The following is a 20,076-nucleotide window of genomic DNA, read 5'->3' as shown; positions in this document are numbered from 1 at the left end:
CATTAAAGCCATTAAATCAGCAGAAATGTTCTGTTTTTTAGCTCAACTCTGATCCTGTTGATATTTTTGGGGGGGAGAAATCTGCACCCAGCATCCTGCCATATACATGCTGCTTGCTGTCTTTGCCAGGACTCCCTTGTTAAAGAGATTTTGTATCAAAGTGGGATTATTTTCTGGTAAAATAAAGGTAAAATAAATGCATGTCCTGTTTACTGTTTTCAGTGTTTGATCAGACCAAAAGTCACAGTACAGAGATGTGGATTACTTCTGGGAGTTGTTGAAGTTGCAGTTCAGGGTTTTCATGACTTTGATTAGCTGTAAAGTAAGAAGCAAGTTTTTAGAAGCAGTTTTTACTGCTTACTCTCCACTAACTACTTGTCAATCATTGAAGCTATAGCCGGGTTATTTCTGACATCCTAAAAGCGAAGGTGAAATTGAAATTGAAAAAAGGGCAACATTGCAACATTACAGATTCTCACTTGGTGCTGAAACTGTCATTAACCCATAAATCTTTTCAAAACACTATTTTCCCTCTCCTTTACTACCCGGTAGCCTGTTTCAAAATGTCACAAAAAATCATAGCAGTACCAAACAATGCAACACAAACAAGAGAGCAGCTGTGAGGTGTTTTATTTCATTGTGTTTCATTTGTTCATGACAGAGTTTTTATGAAATGTTTTGCGTGTATTCATGACGAACATGAATCATACTTATTTTCCCATACACAATCTGCAAACATTATTTACAGCTGATTCCAGTTTATATAAAATCTCCACACCAACACGCTCGACTTTCAGAAGCTCTTATACAGGCATCCACAGACACTGGATGAGAAAGAAAATAATGTACAAAAGTGTCTCTTTACACAGATATCAGGTGTAACAGCTGCATTTGTTTTAAAGAGGAGGAACTTTTCTCTCCTCAAAGTGACAGGAAATCAAAGTAAATTCTTCAGTAATCAAGTGTGTATTCTTTAAAATTACTGAACATGATGAAAACATGCATAGCATTCTCAAATTAAGACCTGATTTTGACAATTCAGTGCAACTATTTTAATCGAAACTAATGCAAAAGTAGCCACTCTTTTCAGAACGGATTATGATCTACATCCCCTTGGTTTTACAACAAGTTTGAAAATGTTAGTTTCTTTGCACTGGACCTTTAAATCATGTTGGCAGCTTCTATTTTGATTCAGAGACAGTGATTATTAATGGACGGACAAACCTGGTATCCTTTCTGCACTCCAAACTAATGCTGAGTGGGGAAGTAAACACAAACGTCCAAATGAAAACAGAATTTATATTCCTTATTGTAAGAAATCATAGACATAGTGAGAACTTTCCATGCACAGACGGTTACAAATTGGCCGACGACAAACCCAAAGTTAAAACAAAAAACAGGGGGGAAATAAAAATACATTTCTTTTGTGATTAGGTCTTTAGACATACATAGTTTTTCTCTGGCCAATGATATGGGACGATCCTTGCTTTATTTCAAGCGACCTCCATGCATACATTAGAGCACCCTGAACCTCTCGAGAAGGCTTTCATTCACGCATTTCATTGGTAAGACTCTCCCTGATGTTTCTAAGATTTTGAGGAACTTGCCCCTTTAATGATTTTACCCACAACATCCTCTGTGCAGAAATAGTGCAACGTTGGAACTCACCAGTCCTTTCATTTCTCTCTTCTCCTACCACCTGAGTATAGGATGGATCCAATTCCAGCACTACTATCTAGTCACTATGTTGCTGCTTCCTGTCACACACGCATACAGCCTGAGCGGACTGTAAACTTAACAGAAGCCAAGGCACAGTATTGGATTCAGTCGCCCAAAGGCTCGGACACTTCAACGTGGTAATGCTCTCTCAGGAAAAAGACACAAGATATAATCTCTAATATCCTAGCTACGGCCAGTATTGACAGAAAAGCGTGATGAGATCCTGTGAGATTAAGCACTTTCATTCAGAGTTCATTTCACATCTACCAAACAAAAGTTTATTTGGACTGTTAATCGGCGGGAACCCCATCAGCCCGGCCGGACAGGTAGTGGTCTTAAAAAAAGCACTCTTACATGGCTCGGAAATGAAAAAGCTGCGGGACTCAGAACCTGGACGGATGAGGGCCACAGTGGACCAAACATTTATCACTTCCTCCCTCTTTTTATCATCTTCCGTTGGTCTTTTTCTTCTGATCCAGTCGGGGAGAGATGGAGCAAATAGAAAAGAAAGCCAGGTCTTCAGTCCAGACACCAGCAGGATGCTCTGTAAGCAAATTTAGCAGCACTAGTGACTGAGTGACGGGGAGGTGAGTCCACAGAACGTGTTGGTGTAACAGAACAAAGCGTCTTTATCACTCTTACGTCTCACCATAAAAAGAAACAGATCGGCCTGTTCCTCGTTGGCCGGGGGTTAAATTAAAAGGGGGGAAATCTAAACAAAGAAATTGAGCCAACAGCCGGGTTAGTGCAATGTTTCTCAGATTTTGTTGGCGTAAAGCGTCTCCTCATCGCTCTCACTATCGTCCTGAAACTCGTGGGCGAGCAGCGCCTTCTTGGAGCCCATAGAGGTGAGCCGGATCTCATCTTCGTAATCATCTCTGTGCTGACGCAATCGGTGGAAGCCGTCTTTCTGACGGTTGGACTTGGCCGCGCACACGCACCAGATGATGCAGGCCGTCACCACCAGAGCTGTCATGGAGGCCGCTGCAGGGAGGAAGAATAGACAAGTCAGTGTCTGCTTACACAATTAAAATGCTACTCCGTTGACTTTTATTGTTCATATAATCATGTAAGCTAACATAGCATGCTAGCTTTTTAAAGGTTTTACAGCATTGAATGAAAACACAGCATCAACATGAAAGTACTGCTTGGAATACCTGTAGGTCAGGGGTCTCCAACCCTGCTCCTGGAGAGCTACCTTCCTGCATGTGTTAGGTTTCTCCGTACTCTAACACACCTGATTTGAATGAGCTGCTCATTATCAACCAGCTGAAGTGTCTCAGGGGATTGATAAGGAGCAAAACATTTACCTAAAACATGCAGGAGGGTAGCGCTACAGGAGCAGAGTTGGAGAGTCCTGCTGTAGGTGATGGCACATCAGCGTTTTGATTACCTGCACTGGCCACTACAAACTCTCTGGGCAGGCCGAAGATATTGTTGTCCATGTCAAACTCAATGATGATGGAGCTAGCAGCTTCATAAGAAGACACAACAACCTGAAACACAGCAAAACATATTCAATCAGCCTCTGAGCCTTCCTGAAACACGGCCTGATTTCAATGCAGTGTAGGAGCAACACTTATAAGAGTCAAACATTAAAATTCAAACTGTTTACAGCCTCTGAATATCAACTACAACATGCTGCAGTCAAGGCGACATATTTGCAATTGAAAAGCTGTTGTGAAATGTTAATCAAGGTGCTGGATTTAAAGCGACATTAGTGTTGGTGGTTGATGTGAAATTCAAATAGTTAAGGTGTTTTATTTTTGAGGTGTTTAACTATACATACGATGCAACAACAAAAACAAAACATCAAGCAGTTACCGCCTTCTCTCATCCATTCTGGCCGTTTCTCCGAACGCCTCTAAAATCCATTGAGCTGTCTATGTAAACTCCCGACAGAAATGGGGTTGTTAATTAGCTGATTAGCGAGCCTCATCTGCAGGTGTGACTGCTTAGTATAATGTGCTGCAGGTTGCCTGGTATGTCTAAAATAGCATTTGGGCACTGGCTCATATAAATGCAAAAATTACTCATCTATCTCGTGAGAGGTAAATCACAAGTATCTCAGAGTTCACTTTTTGTAACCTGATTGATTGAAGTTGAATTTCTCTCTTTTACTCGGTGTCATTATTAAGTGACCTAAAGCTCAGGGAAAACGGCCTGATTCAGTGATGTTGTCTGAACATGCACCCAAAGAGGTGTTGCCAAAGAGTAAGTGCATCTCTTGATCCTTTTTTTCCTTCTATCTGTATGGTTTTTTTTTAAGACACAGAGGAATCTAAAGGAGGGAAACTAATGTCACTTTACTTTCCAGAGCAGTGAAATGCGTCCCTATGGCCTGAGGCAGAGTATTCGATGTCCTAGGAAATATGGGGAGACAGTTAAAGAGAGGACCTACATGGTGGCCCCGACATGCGACTTGGACCATATCTGTGACCAAAGTGAAGCAGACCCCGAAAAGCCCCTGGATGACAGGTATATAAGAAACGCAGCTGTTCTTCCAGATCTCAAACCGCCCCACAGCGACACAGGCCTGGCTACCGAAGAGAGGACTTCAGCTAGTCAGCCGGGACCTCTGATGATCCACGGCTTCGCGGTGCCGGAGTACCAGCAGACGTATCATTCAGTGGTGGATCCCCTGCTCTTCAGTGCGTGCGGGAAGCTCACAGTGTACAGTCTGCAGCTGGGCCGGAACGTTAAGGAACATCTGTTTAAAGAGCTGGCCTACCCCACGCTTCAAATATCAGAGCAGACGAATGGAAAGGTGGAGGTGGTGGAGAGGTTTTGCGTGCTCCGCCGGACACCTTTCATAGACATAGACAGTAAAGGGGAACCACAGTGATGTTCCCCCAAAGACTTTACTTAAATGACATGAGTGTGCTGTTTTTTATTTCTGTCTTTTGATACTTTATTGAGGCTATTTTTGTTTTCTTTATGTGTCATGTAGTAGCTTTAATATTTCAAATGTTTGTTTAAAAGAACTGATGTCAAATCTTTGACATGTTGCAACAAAGATCCTCTTCACCTCAAATTATGCAAGACCATTGAAGTCATAATATGTGAGTGCTGCATTTTTAATAAGGGATGTATCCAAAGTGCTAAGTACTAAAATATTGTGATCACCATCTGTTCAACTGTGCACATGTGATTGCGACCAGAGCAAAGCTGGCTTCTGCTTTCAACACTTTCATAAAAATATCTAAAACCAGACATTGTGCGACTCTTATTTTACTCTGTACTTTCATCAACATTCATGCTTTAAACGTCACATCTTCTTTATCATGGCTTGATCTACTATAAATGTTTAAAGGAGCAGTTCGCCGCTGGAAAAAGCCCCTGTCGGTCAAAGCTGGTGTTCTCTGTAATCGATAGAAGCAATAATGTTTGAAATTGGCGCCATAGCTGTGGAGAAAGTTGTACAAACAGCTCGTGGTTTCACCCTTTCTACATTCCTACAACACCCAGCATGCATTGTGCCCCTCCCTCTGAAAGGAAAGGCCCAGCGAGAGACGCTGGAGTGAAATACTAACGTCGCTGCAAGCGATGGGTCAGAGCGGTACAGAGTCTGACATAGGCTGAGAATATACCGGTGGATCTTCTAAAAAATCTTCGGGTCTGCAGTCTACATTTCAAACTTTTGAACGATACATGACATCAGAGGCGGGTGTCCTAGATTGAGGAAGTGTAGTTTACCAAGCTCCCTGACCTTCGCCAGGTGACGAAGTTTAAGTAGTCTGGCGGAGGTTTTCATGGGCCCATTGGAGAAGCAGATAGCATCCTCCAAAGGCACAGAGCAAAATTGCATATTTTTTCTACCATAATGGCATTAGCTCCCCATAAAAGCACGATAGGACTGAGGTTGAAAATTGGCAAACTGCCCTTTCCATATTTAAAAAAATATCTTAATTTTAAAACTTTTTTAAACTTCCACTTTGTATGAATTTTGAGTGACTCTTAGGCACAAGATGCCTCGATAACTTTTCCTTACAGCTAGTAAATTCCAGCCCCGCAAAATAAAACGTGAGTAAACAGTCCGACTGTGTACCGTTTGACGGTGTTGTTGGTAGCCATCAGCAACAGCTTCAATGTTGTGGTTGCCAGGAGCCAGCAGGGCATGGAAGTAGCCGCCCTCTGCAGTAAAGACTCTCACTCCCCCATTCAGCACAATGATCGCCCCGACAATAGGCTTTCCACTCCTGTCCCGCACAATGCCACGCACCCCTTTGTGGACCTGGATGAGGGGGATATGGAGGGAAAAATGTAGGTTGGATGATGATGGCAGAAACAATATACAGCTTAAAAATCTATATGTAGCAATGTTTAAAGGCTCCATGCCGCGCTGATAAAATCTAGCCCCATACCTCCACCAGCATGCTTAGGAGAGCCTTCTTGTTCTCGGCCCAGAGTGCAGCCAGCTGCTCAGCGGGAGGGTAAAAACAGCAGCCAGTATACACAGTGATTTCTGGACAGTGACCAAAGTCCATACTGAAGTCCTGAAACGACACGTAGACACAAAGTGATGCATAAAACAGCAGAAGCACATTTCTGGCTTTGCTTGTAATGTCACATAAAAGAAATTCAGCTTCTTACAACTTCTAAACAAGTTCTCAAACAGCCCAACACCAATAAAAATGAAAATATGCTTGTTTATTTTTTATCATAGCTCGATAAAACACAAATACTTTGTACATAACAGCAGCATGACTCTGGGGTAGTGACACTTACCTTCATGCTCCCCATGTGACTTTGCCTCTCTGCTGCCCTCATAACTCCATCTGGGATGTTGCCTACTGAGTAACAGACACGTTTCTTTTAGCTGTACACCACTTTAGTCTTATAAATAACTTATATTCCACACCAACATGACAACGGGAATTATTAAAAGTGCTTAAATTACTTACTCTGACCATTATTTGAACATCCAGTGTCCCCCAGGTGCATCTTGGGATGGTTGTTGGCATAAACACTGGCCAAGTACTTCAATGTTCCCTCATTTTCAACTGAAAAAAAAAAGAAAAAGCTAAAAACAAAACAGCCAAATTTAGCTCAGTAAGGAGATATTTAACAACAATCAGTGTTGAGATGTGTTCCTCTCTCTAAAAAGCTGTTATATAATCAAGTTTATCTGCAGGCAGAAGAGTTCATTAGTGCTACGACTGCATTTCTTAACATTTTGACAATATAAACAAGTCACTATTTACTGGAACTAACATGATAGCCTTATTGATCAGGGCTTAAAATACCTTTTTTCTTTTTCCTGAAAGTGGTGCAAGAGAAAATAGTGCCATGGCAACATGATGATCTTTAAAATGGTTTCATTTCAAACACAAACTAAAAGCTTAAAGATATAATCTTCAAGATTTTCATGTAAATAAATGTCTGTTAAGACACTTTCTATTGCCGAATGAGGTAACACAATGGTGATTGAGACTATGGCCCACTGATGAAAGCCTTTGCATTTGCAGTATATAGTATTATTATGGACTGGGTGTTTGTGGTGACTTTAGCAGAAAAAAATCACAAGCGGCGCCCAGTTAGTGTTTTTCATCAACCAGCAGTGGTTCGTCTGCCAGAGAGGGCAGGCGGAGCTAAGCGTCTGCTTTTCCGCTCTGTTGTGAGTAAACAGTAATCTACTATGGCTGAACAAACAAAGAAAAGATCGATGACTATGGATACAACAAATCCAAAGAAAAAGAAACAAATTTGACGCTCAGATGAAGGCAAACAGTCTAAAAAGGAAAGCGACCGTCAGCGAGGGAAATCAAGAGTTACAACCAGAGCCAACCGTGGATGTCACACATGCAACACTGAGATCTTTGAGACTACCACTTTAATAAGTAAATACACTATCAATTATACAACCTTACAAGGCTGTTTAAACTTGAAATTCTTAAATGCGTATATAAATAAAAAGCAGTTTTCTGCATCGTGTTGTTACCAGTCTGCACCGGCTTGTCATATGGATAGGTCGCAACCAGGGAGCCTCCGTCGAGCGCTACAGAGAGAGTGTAGCCTTTGTCTATAATCAAGTCCATCATCGCTCTGGTCTCTGGTTGGGCCTCCACCACACGCTGTGACGCATTGCCTAACAAAAGATGAAAACAAATGGAGGACAGGAAATAAGGTTTTTATAGCAAGATCAGTTTACTGTACGTACAAGAGACACATTTATATGTCACATTCTTAAGAACAGATTTAATCCTCTGTGTTTTTATCAGTGTCTTTGTCAAAAAATAAGTCCACACAACTGACCGAAGAAATCTGTGTCCAGGTCCTTCCCATGAGCGTTGCTCGACCCCTGTGTGGAGGTGCACTGCTTCTCGATGGCCAGTTCTCGTCCATCTGGGTTGATAGACGGCACGATGACAATCCGGGTCTCATTGATCAGCTAGGAAAGGGAAATGGAGAAGGATCAATTACATGAACCGTGCACTGGGCCAGATTCCTGTAAAGTGGACTGAACTCAATCCCAGATATAAAAAGCTCACCCTGGTGATGGCCGGGTTCTTGCCGTAGTTGATACACAGGAAGGCAGCAAACTCCAGCAGCAGCTCGGAGCCCACTGGGGCGTTGCCATGGATCCCTGCTACAAAACGCATCTTGGGCTTTGATGGTTCAGATTCCAGTGGTCGGTTGGAGATTTCAAGAGCCCAGACGGTTCTGAACTCTACACTTTGGCCCAAGCTGGAGACAGGAGAGAAGAAACCAGAATATAAGTCAAAATTAACTTGAGGCATATAAAGTTGAGAGATATAAAAGGTATGACATCAAACATTTATGAATCCATAAAAGAAAATATTGCTGGCTGGATTATGTCTGGAGCATAGGGGAAGATAAAACCAGCCTACCTGTGTAAAGATGTAATTTTGGGAAAGTTCAGAGTGAGGCCTCTCACGAAGGCTGACAGCTCTTTGTAGCCTCTGTAGCGGAAGCTGCTCTCGGTGGCTGTGCTTTTGATCAGCTGCTCCAAACCCTGGCCTAGAGAGAGGTCCTTGATTAAGGTCTGGAACTGCTTCTCAGAAGGTGTGGGCTGGGGTCCCTCGGAAGTGCGGCCATTCGTTTCTGAATGTAGACGTGTCAGTCTGAAGTCCACTAACTCTACTCCATCCACTGAGACCGTGGCGTAGGTCCTCACGGGTTTATAACTGAACAACAGACAAAGTTAATTAAAGTTACCTTCAGTGGAAATAACAGAAAATAAATGTATAGAAACATGAAGGAAATGTCATTTTTGTGAAATCGACATCTCACCCATCGGCGGAGGCAGTGAGAGAGTAAGTTCCAGGGGCCAGCAGTCTCCAGTAGTCTCCTGTACGAGCTGTTGTGATTGTGTGGTCTATCTCCTCCACACTAATGGTGGCATTGGGAATTCCTGTACCATCCCTGATGTCAGAGACTGTGCCTTTTACTCCATTGTGGACCTACAGAGAGATATATTTACATAAATGACAGATGGAAGCTGAGTATAGTGATGAGGGTAACATTAGGTTCTGCGTTTGTTACCTGGTGTATGAACTGAAGCAAGGATCGTCGGTTTTGTTCCCAGTATTTTGGCAGTTCTTTGGCCATGGGGTACTTCGTACAGCCCAGCTCGATGGTCACCTCAAAACAGTTGGTGTTTAAGTAGTTCCAGTCCTGCATGCCACCTAGAGGAAAAAGTTGCTCTTTTTAACTCAAAGAAAAGGCTTTCACTTAAAGCCACATGTAAAGGTTTATGGGATTATAGCATCTCTGATGTGACATAATTATGTTCGCAGAAAAATTAGACAACCCCAGTGGAAGGTGGGGCAGTGTGTGTGGCTTGCTTTAAAATGTATTCTTCTGCAAACACCTTTGCAAACAAACCTACTGACCTGACCTTTCAAATGAAACAAATATCAATCCTCTGTATTTTTAGGTCTATAAAAGTATGTGTTGATCAAAGGTGTGGGCAAATTTACTACTTATAAAAAACTTTCCAGGTAAAGCCCATATGAGGAACTTTTGGTTTGTGTTGATTTTGGCGCCCCCTGTGGACAAAGCTGTATGTCTTCTCTCTTTGCTGATTTTGTCCTGCACATGCTTAAAGGAGCAATTCACCCCTGGAAAAAGCCACTGTCAGTCAAAGCTGGTGGTCTCTGTAAACGATAGAAGCAATAATATTTGAAATTGGCGCCATAGCTTTGGAGAAAATTGTACAAACAGCTCGTGGTTTCGCCCATTCTACATTCCTACAACACCCAGCATGTATTGCGCCCCTCCCTCTCAAAGGAACGGCCCAGCGAGAGACGCTGGAGTGAAATACTACCGTTTTCGGTGCAGGCAACGGGTCACAGCAGCACAGACACTGAAATACGACGAGAACATACCGGTGGATCGTGTAAAAAATCTTCAGGTCTGCAGTCTACATTTCAAACCTGACGATTTTGAACCAGACATGACATCGAAAGCGGTGTTCTAGATTGAGGAAGTGTAGTTTAGCAAGCTCACTGGCCTCATTTGACGTAGTCTGGCCGAGGTTTTCCAGGGCCCATTGGAGAATCGGATAGCGTCCAAATGCACACAGTGAAATTGTTTTTTTATTCTACCATAATGGCATTAGCTCCCCATAATAGCATGATAGGACTGAGGTTGAAAATCGAATGAACTGGCCCTTTAAGTGATGGTGTTTAACAAAAAATCTCATCCTGCTTTCTTTAACAGTCATATGTATCACTCACTTTAAATGTTTGCCCTGGAAAATGTAAACAAAGGCAGCGTGCAGTTAATCAACTCGTCTCACACCTACCGTCAGCAGTTTCACGCATTAAAAATAACTATATAGAAATAATCAGTCTTGTCGCTGATGGTCTGGTTTGCTTTTGTAGGTCATATAGAGTAATCTGAATTAATTTCAGTCTGTTTCATAACCAGTGAAAAACTCTTCACAGGAGCTTCAAGTGAAGTAACTAAAACGCTAAATATAAAAGGGTAGAAATGAATGAAAGTGATGAGTAACAAAGTCTTACCGGGAACATTGTACCAATTGGCGCCATTGGTGATGCCATCCTGAAAATATTCCCCAGGGTACAGGTCCTCACAAGGGTGTCCATTGTGCATAAATGGATTCTCCTGCACGGATACACACACAAGAGAGAACTCAACAATGAGATCTGTTGTATTCAAGTTTTCACCAGTTCGCACCATTAAACCACAAGCAGACAGAATTGTAGCCTGAAATTGAGCCTACAACAACAGCATCCAGTTACCTGTGAGTAGGCTCTAGACACCTGCTGGAAGACTTTGTCATCAGGGCACTGACTGTATTCACTCATCCCTTTTTTGTCGTCGTCATAAGGGTAGTTGACCACCAAGGAACCTAAATTACAACACACAGACATTAGACAGAGCAAACTGGTGTAAGTTATTGAAGTCACTTTTAGATTATGCGTCTTGTGAAATGTAAAAACATGTAAAAACATACAGAATATTTTAAGTGTTAACATGACTATAACAGAATCTTTGGCACTTAGAGCTCAAAATGAGACTGTACCCCCGTGGAGGTTGGCCGACAGGACGAAGGGGATGCTCTTCAGCCAGTTCATCACAGCTATAGTCTCTGGCTGTCTGGGCTCGGTGATGGTGACAAACTGGTCCGGGAAGTTGCGGTTCAGGTCATAATTGTTGCTGTTGTTGCGTCCTTTGTAGCCCTTTACTTCACCTGTGAGGAAACAGTAGCTAGTGATGAGTTGGTGATAAGCAGCCATCATGCTTGAAAGCACATAACCTCAGCTCCACCTCCTCTAGACTTCCTGTTAGACATCAGCAGCTACGAGCTAAGAGGTGGTGGTGGTGAAGTGGTTTCAAACACCTGATGAGATCTGTAGGTGCTTGTTAGAAAATAATACTCGTCCTGTATATGAATGTGGTATGGTTACTTTAAAAACCTGTTTTATTTTATTTACACAGCTGCAGGCTCGATACCTCTTAGGGACATGTACAGGAGGAATGTTAGTATGGAGATCAGATTACTGTTTAACTCCTAAAATATCACAGCTGTCCTCATTTATCTGACAAATGTGTGACATGTACAAACAAATATTTACCACAATGTTACAAGTCTTTTTTGTGCATGTCGTGTTACATTATTGTTGTCTGTGTAAGTCTGTGTGTGTCTCTGTGTCTTACCTTCAGTGGCTACCTCATAGCCGTCGGGGTTCATAGAAGGCATGATGTGAATGCGGGTATTGTTGACCAACTTTGTGACCTCCGGGTCTGTCCCGTAGTTACGGCACAGGTACTCAATGAGGTTGAGCATTAACTCCCGGCCCACCACTTCATTACCGTGCATGTTGGCTACATACTTGAACTCCGGCTCACCTGCATGGAAACAAAAAGACAGGAAGGTCTTCATGACATGTAAACAAAAGGAAGTATCCCTTTGTTATTTCTTTAACCGTCTAAGTCGTACCGTGCTCATGGACGGTGGGGTTGTCTGAGATGATCATCACATAGAGCTCATGGTTTTCCACGGAGCGTCCAATTGAGTGAAGTTGCACGATAGAGGGGAACTCGATGCTGTACTTGCGTAAGAACAGCTCCATGTCTGCGTAGTTGTGGTGGCGAAATGCCTGAGGCTGGATGGGCTGGGGACCATTTGGTACCGTGGGGCTGTGGTTGTTTCCTGTAGATGGATATATCCAGGTCTGAGTGGAGGTAGCGGAGTTGGCGGTGGTGGTGGAGATGTTTGGATCTTCAGTGGATGGCATGGAGGATGTAGTCATAGTGGTGCTCGCTGCAGCCTGACTGACAGCAGGTGCCAGGGTGAAGTTAAGCTCTGTGGCTTTACCCTCAATGACCTGGACATCCTGGACTGTCATTGATGTGTAGCTGTAAGCAGAAGAAAAAACATGTGCTTGAGGACATCTCCACCAGGAAGTGTCTTAACTAGATGTCAAAGATGGCGTGAGATAAAAACAGGTCAGAGCAGCTTCTTTTTATCTCCCTACAAGGAAGTTCTGAAATGAACTTAAGAAACAGGAAGTAGCTTGTGTTCTGCAGTCTTTAGTTCAGCACTAGTGGGAAAATCTGCGTGGGACATGGAGACTGAGCTTCATTGTTTGGTCGTCTGGAAAAGCCGGATTACAAATATTGCTTTGTTCATTGTATTTTGCCGACAATCAATGGGCAACAAGCGGCAGTGAACACACCACTTGCTGGGCTGTCATGCTCAGAGATGAAAGTGTTTTCATTTTAAGCACAACCTCTGATTGTGAAACCCCCCTGTGCGAGGGAAGGTTAATGTTATTACTCACCCTGTGGCCACAGCCGTGATGTTGTACGTTCCTGGGATTAGGAGGCGGTAGAACTCCCCATGGTCTGCTGTGGTCAGGTTGTGGCGAATGCCTTCCACCACAATGCTGACATTTGCGAGAGCTGCGCCATTGACGGCCTCTTTCACGTAACCGCGGACCCCTATATGGACCTGGAAGAGAGCAGTGGTATAATTAGCAAGGGCATGTGGCTGTAATTGTGGTATTATACCTTTAAATAAACAACAATCAGAGGGTACATGGTGATTTATAATGAATGCTGATGTGAGACCTACTTGTTCGATGTAGGCTATTAGAGATTCCCTGTTCAGATCCCATTCCTTGTTGAGCTCAGCAGACGGAGGGTGTTTGCAGCAGCTCAGCTCCATGGTGATTTCCAGACAGTTTCCATAGAGGTAGTTATAGTCCTGCATCCCACCTGGATAACAGAGCAGCAATTTAAAAAACAAGCGTGAAGAAGGCTGCAAGATGTCTGCAGTATGGCAGTTTTTGGCCACTACAATATGAGTAGGCATGATATCGACTCGACTACAGGGGAGACTTGATGTTCTCTGTAATTAGGTGGACAAAAACAAGTGCCTAATATATCAGATCGAAATCGGCAATCGGTGAAAAGGGTTGGAAAATATCGGCAAAAAATCCAATATCATCGCTAACAGAAATATAATGCCAGGAACTGATGTTTACAACTATAATCATAATGTGACGTCTGAAGCATGTGCTGTCTCCCTAAATATGATCCCCAGGCCATTCAAATACCCTAGAAAAAAGCCTGCCTTTGTATCTTTAATGCCACCGTTTAAATATCGTGTTTAACGTGGCAACAAGCCATGACATCTGCAGCTTTGGCAGCCGACCTAGACCTCCAACGAGCCAAACGGAAAAGGCACACAGGAGCACAGGCTGTTCGGCCCGCCATCCCAGAGGAGTGACAGCAGGCGTCCAGAGGCTCCCCGGCTGGAGGGTTGCCATGACTGCCTGCCGGACGGCCACAGGATCCCAATAAAGAACAGCCACCGTTTACCGCTTTGTCGCAGCCGGAGTGAAAGGGCTCACATGGCAAACACTGACAAATAACCGCTACCAGTCACAATGAGGAGGACAGTAAACACACCACAGCAGATAGATGCTGGTGTGAGCGAATTCTTCAACTTATATGACGTCTATGATATATATATGATATCTATGATATCCAGACACCCAGGACTTTACAATACTCAGTTCTATATGGGCAATGAAGTGCAGCTTCATTTGGGGCTTTTAAATTTCAACCCAGGCCCTTTGATAAAAGTGACTTTTTGTAACCTAAAGTCCTTTCTTTTGTACTATCACTGATGATGAGATCCTCCTGAAAGTCGTATTACTGCCTGACATAAGAAACAGGAGGAAATGCAGTAAAGAAAATTACAATGTGTCCCTTACAAGCGGAGGAAAAAGCTGCAGGCTAAGATGTGGTAATCGCTCTGGCTCTGAGTGCAGAGGAACCAAAATATACACCACAACACACAAGTTCCTCTGAAGCGCCCACGGCCAAGCAACAGCTGTTCAGCTTTCTGAATCTCAGCGATGGTGTCTGGCTGCCAGGTCTTTCACTGGAAACTGGAAAGAGCAACTTAAGTTCCTGAGGCATGTCTTTCAGTTGGTCTGAGTGAACAGAAAGGCTCGACTCTTATGATTTATCACTGCTAAGCAGGTGGGTACAAACACACAGGACAATAGGGACCATGCCCTCTGAGCTTTGTTTAAATAGGGGTGGTGTGTGAGGGCAATTCATTAGAGCTTTTACCCTCCCAGTGGTGTCAGCCGGCTGCTATGTCAACCAAACCAAACGTAGCCGTTAAAAAAATCTCTCCTGCTAATGATGAGCAAATAACACTAACTGTTCTCTCTCCGGGTCACAAGATGCTAGGCGTCATTTAAGAAGTTAAACTAAATAAAGTACGATTGACCTAAAGCAAACACAGCCCATATGCTGATAGAACATTTGCGAACACACAAGACAGGCAGACCCAACCTTAAATATCCTGCCTATGTCCCGGATCCAGAGACACACCCTGAGCTGAGCAGGAAACTACAGACAATGGAGCTGAAGTGTGAACAAGAAGTTGAAGGGTGCTGGGCTGATGCTTACAACAAAGGTGTTTTGTCACTTTAAGTTAAATGTTTTAACACATGAAGGAGGAAGAACGACTGTCTTACAGTGACAAAGCCGGTGTATGGCTATATGTTCTCAGGCTCTTGCAGGGCCTCAGATTATCACAGCTGTATTTCCATACAGTAAAAGAATATCCTGGACCTTGTTCCTGTTTGTGCCTTAAGGCAGTCATGTGCATCTTTCAACACATGCTGGATAGCAATAACCTGAAATTACAGCTTTAATATCCTATAAACAATTTAGACTACGACTTGAGGAAACACAACAAATTAGACGTCTTGTAAACACATTTACAACATTATCAGAGTGCCTTAGTTATGTTCTGACATTTACAAGAACAAAACCACATTTCACAACAACAAACTAAAGGTCACCCTTTTCTGCAGCTGCTAGGCTGATACGAGATTAAGAGTCAACATACCATGCTATTCTGAATTATTATTTCAGGCGCTGACTGCCAAACAAAAAAGCTCCTGTTCCTGACTTCTTGTCCTGGCGCTCTGCCTGGGCCTCTCATTATGACACACAAAGTCCTGACTGCTGCGGTCATCTGCCATTAGCCCACTTTAGCAACACTGACTGTTTTTCCACTGAGACCACTGAGACAAGTGGGACAGATACGAGCATTGTCCATTCACCTGGTTTACACTTTTTGCGGGCTTTCTTCGCCTTCAGATACGAACATTGTTGCGGGTAGGAACTTTAACAACTAGCCTCTAGTTTCGGCCTGAATATCAACTTTTTGAGCGGAGAAACAGCAACAACAAAGAAGGTCAAATTCAGCTAAAGCAGCCATTCAGTAGTCACTTCATTTCTACTTAGTGATGACAATTAAAAACAAGATAATTACTAGCAAACTCTTGCTTCCATTTAGGACAGTTTGCTCAATGCTTAGGTCATAATTAACAGCTCTAGTTCTATCTGGTGGTAAACATTGTAAGAGGTAACGGCATATTAACAAGCAATAAGTGGCAACACTTGCAACAGGTAGACAGTTAAATGATCTAATGAGGAAAATGTACAAACTACACACCTGACACACTTGACAGAGGGGAAAGGTAAGGAATAACATGAAAACAACACACTAAAATGTAATCAAGCCAAACAATCTGACGGCAAATATAATATCTGCCAAATCCCAATTCCAATGGCACGCTATCCTAACCTAAAATGTACTGCGACAGGGCTGATCACAAAAGGAAAAGCAGAGCGGTAACCTAAAGCTGCAAATATCACCACCTCCCTACCCCTCGGACAAACCAACCAGAACAAAAAGAGAGAGTATGCAGATCAAGTTTCTGCCCAGGTGATGAAGAGTGGGGCTGTTTGTGAACCTGAACGGAGAGGAGTTCACGGAGTGGAATAAAAGCAGCTTGAATCGAAGAATCAGTCGGAGCAACAATCACATATACCCCTTTCCCACAAAAATAGCATATTGACACAGGTTTTTCAGACCCGGGAAGATCCGCTTTTAGGCCTTTTTCACAGCAGCCTTCTTAACATCCAACAGTAGGAAAAGCGCAGGTGTTTATAGTAGCATTAATGGCGGCTGTATTCCATTTAGCTGCTTCAATTTCATGGTCCTTGTTGTGTGCATGCTGACTGCCTGTCATGGCGTTCTCAGACACCTCCACTGTGAAAGAAGCCCTGGTTATAGATGCCGATTGTCTCTTTTCCCATTGCCAGTGGAGTGTTCTCCAGGTTTAGACAGGGTTAGTAAACAGTGAAGGTGTTACGGTGGTTAGGCCTTTATTGTATCTATTACTCATTCAGTCTGTGTATCAAACTCGGCATCGACAAATTTGCAACGATGTTCGAGCGCTGCTTGGATGGAGAAGGACGGAATTTGTAGCCGAGATGACAAGGATTGGCAGAAGTTAGTGACGGAGCATAGCATCGCACCGGAGAGGGGAAGGAGATTAGCATGTTGACACAAGTTTTGTGTTCCCATCAATGCCGATCAGAGCCGAGGCGATAATTACCCGGGTCTACTGCAGTCATTTAACCCGGGTCTGAATGCTGATTGTAGCCTTTCCCACTAAGCAAAAACGCCGGGTGTTAGCGGGTGTTTTTTGACCAGTGGGAAAAGGACTGTTTATGCTCAGAGTGAGCTATTACTGTAAACGTTATAACACTTTCAGTAATTGCAGGCTGACGGATGAACACTCTGTGCTTAAGTTCTTTCAGTGTTTTGACACCTGGCCAACCATAAAATCAGGACGCGCTATTTAGTGCTTTCATGACTGAAACTGTGCTCTGCGACTAATGTTGAATATAAAGAATCAGTGGGTCTACACAAAACATGTCTTTAACAAGTCACACAGTGCAGACAATACAAAATGTAGCAGAGCCCGCATAAACATTGAACTTTGCTTTACATTGCCTTTAAACTGAGCTCATTAAAGAATAAAAGAAGGAAAAGCAGCTTTGGTACGTAAAGCTGCGCAGGCTGCTTTCTGTAATGTAACTTCAGCTTTTATAATCAGAAAAGACTGATTCCTTCTTTCCATGACAATAGCTTATTTGTTGCTACAAGAGTAAAGGGATGGGCTATAGTTTTCTTACAGTATGAGCTTCCTCAAACAGGTTGTAGCTTGTACAGACCCTTATGAGCTGTACACAGTCCAACAATAAAAAGCCATGTCCTTGGCTCTCAGATGAGGAGATAATGAAGCAGCATTTATGGTTGGACTGTCGTCACAGATAACTTGTCTGCTGCCCTCCAACACAAGACACAGCCTATGTGACTTATTGCAACATATTTTAGCTTTATAGAAGATATTGTTGAGCTCTTATGACATATACAGAGCAGAACTCAACCAAATACAATAATCAGCCCTAAAACACTTAGAAAACCAATGAGAAACTGATCGTCTTACCTGGTACATCATACCACTGCGCCCCATTGGTGATGCCATCGTCAAAAGTTTCATCCATGGCATCAGGACAGTCCGGTTGCCCAGTTTTCATCACAGAATGGTTCTTCGAATACACCAAGGCCAAGAAGCGAAACAGACTGTCATCCGCTGACTGGCTGTAGTGGCCCTGCTGCTCGTGGGAGGCTGAGTCATCAAAGGGGTAGCTGGCAACTACAGTGCCGCCGTGCAGGTTCCCCGAGAGCACGAATCTGGAGAGACAAATTTTAAAAGGCACATTTTAAAAGCAAAGGGGACAGGACTTAGCATTAAAAGATTGTGTTTGACATGCATATATAATCATATGAGAATCAGGCTAACTAGCACAGACATGACCACATGTCTCACACTGAAGTTTCTTTAGAGATCACTTCAGCAACTGTTTGGACAGCAAACATCTTTTAATGAACACATGATCATGTGAGTACTCTAAAAGGTTAAAGTTAATAAGTCGTGTTCCTATCTTTAAAATCGGTTTCATATAAACAACTCTGCTTTGGGATCTAACAGAAATAAATATTGTAATGAAATATGAAGCTGCTTTTAGCATAGCAGTCCTGGAGCTGTGCAGGCAGGGACACTTATGAATATTTGTGTGCATGCAGGATTGAAGTGTTAACCTCAGTTGCCATTACTGCATGCCAAGACAGCAGTTAGCTCACTTAATTATGAGCCACACCTGCACTGACATAGGAGGCTAAGGATTAACTGACTTACTCATTGATATCAATGTTTGTCATCCTCCAAATTGTGGCTGTAGCTAATGGCTAATTTTAATGCAATATTTCTTTAAATGTGCTCTGTGGTTCTTTTGGATGGCTGATAGCATTATGGCAGACAGGAAACAAGGAAGTAACTTTCAAAATAGATGCATCTAAATTTTCTGTCAATTAACTAATCGATTAATCAACAGCACAGCACTTTGTTGTAAGTCACACCTCCTGCCTTCTAAGCTCTTAAAAAAGAGAGACAAGGATTTGAGTTTGTCATTGACAGGAATGTTTGTCACTCTCCAAACTGTGAGATACACATTAACAAACATGTTTAAGATGAGTGAAGTTTACTGAAGTAATTCCAGCCTATGCTCAGGGCAATACGACCCCAAACAGCTGAGGATTGTGGGGGCTGGGGCTCTGAGGAGACCCTGCAGTGTGTTTCACAGACTAGAGACACTCACTTTTTCTCATTGATCCATCTGGTCATAGCCACGACCTCGGGGATACTCTCTGGCTCGACAATCGTCCCATCAAACTGGTCAGGAAAACTTCTGTTGAGGTCTATGTCATTGGCGTTGTTTCTGCCCCCGTTCTTGCCTAAGCAGTCCCCCTCTTTGGACTTCTCAAAGCCGTCAGGGTTCATACTAGGCATGATGTAGATATCTGTGGTGTTCACCAGCCCAGATATACGCGGTTCCTCTCCATATTTAGTCAGCAGGTACTCCACCAGGTACACCAACACCTGCCTGGACACGGTCTCGTCTCCGTGCATGTTCCCAACATATTTAAATTTGGGTTTCTCCGGTGCGTCTGTGTTGGGGTCCTTGGTGATCCGCATAACCCACAGCTCTCTGCCCTGCACGGACTGACCTATGCTCGACAGGGCAGCTATGTGAGCGTAAGTTTGGGCTAAGGACCGTAAACGCCCGGTTAGTTCAACATAATTGTAGTATTTGCTGTAAGTTTCTACCGTTTCCTCCGTCGACGGGCTGTCTCTTGCATGTCGGCGGATCCTGGCGTCACCGAGGGAGACAACAAGAGAGAAAAGAAAGGCGAAAAGTGACACCCGTAGTTTCGGCGTCGTCGAGAGATGCTCCCAGACGTGGACCATGTTGATATATTTACTACTTCTACAACATTCGGACTTTTAAATTTAACACCAAAAACAAGGGTCGAATAATTTATGAGTGTTTGTCTCCCCCGCGACAGACGTGTTTTCGCTGTCAGAGACAGTCTGGCCTGCCTGTTTCCATCTACTTCCGTTAACCTCGTTAGAG

The 20,076-nt window shown here is 43.3% G+C and overlaps 1 protein-coding gene across 2 annotated transcripts; it reads right to left on the bottom strand.

The window, feature by feature from the left end:
- Positions 1 to 619: 619 nt before the first annotated feature.
- cpda (carboxypeptidase D, a) lies at positions 620 to 20,013 on the bottom strand. Of its 2 annotated transcripts, none has more exons than XM_069668282.1 (21): positions 19,261 to 20,013; positions 18,048 to 18,295; positions 13,289 to 13,431; positions 12,996 to 13,165; positions 12,152 to 12,570; positions 11,869 to 12,060; positions 11,234 to 11,401; positions 10,950 to 11,059; positions 10,710 to 10,812; positions 9,226 to 9,368; positions 8,974 to 9,143; positions 8,571 to 8,867; positions 8,211 to 8,406; positions 7,975 to 8,110; positions 7,661 to 7,807; positions 6,624 to 6,722; positions 6,448 to 6,512; positions 6,084 to 6,215; positions 5,768 to 5,953; positions 3,113 to 3,215; positions 620 to 2,703 (listed from the first exon to the last, which is right to left on the bottom strand). In XM_069668282.1, the coding sequence occupies exons 1-21, from the start codon at positions 19,908 to 19,910 to the stop codon at positions 2,477 to 2,479; spliced, it is 4,104 nt and encodes a 1,367-aa protein (XP_069524383.1). In that variant the 5' UTR covers positions 19,911 to 20,013; the 3' UTR covers positions 620 to 2,476. The 2 variants fall into 2 exon arrangements, with proteins under 2 accessions (XP_069524383.1, XP_069524384.1); XM_069668283.1 differs by having other exon boundaries at positions 6,448 to 6,509.
- Positions 20,014 to 20,076: the final 63 nt, after the last annotated feature.

This window comes from Semicossyphus pulcher, unplaced genomic scaffold, assembly GCF_022749685.1.
Source record: "Semicossyphus pulcher isolate SPU_LCO1_2020_fin unplaced genomic scaffold, fSemPul1.0.p SCAF_19, whole genome shotgun sequence".
Taxonomy (NCBI): domain Eukaryota; kingdom Metazoa; phylum Chordata; class Actinopteri; order Labriformes; family Labridae; genus Semicossyphus; species Semicossyphus pulcher.
Note: the sequence above shows the minus strand (reverse complement) of the source record. Positions and strands in the feature narration are given on the sequence as shown.

Excerpts from the sequence above, each read along its gene's own strand:
- cpda (XM_069668282.1), bottom strand. The coding sequence starts at position 19,910 with ATGGTCCACGTCTGGGAGCATCTCTCGACGACGCCGAAACTACGGGTG. Across the intron at positions 12,061-12,151 it reads CCCCACCGTCCATGAGCACG|GTGAGCCGGAGTTCAAGTAT; the intron begins GTACGACTTAGA and ends GTTTCCATGCAG. Across the intron at positions 6,723-7,660 it reads TGACAAGCCGGTGCAGACTG|TTGAAAATGAGGGAACATTG; the intron begins GTAACAACACGA and ends TTTTTTTTTCAG.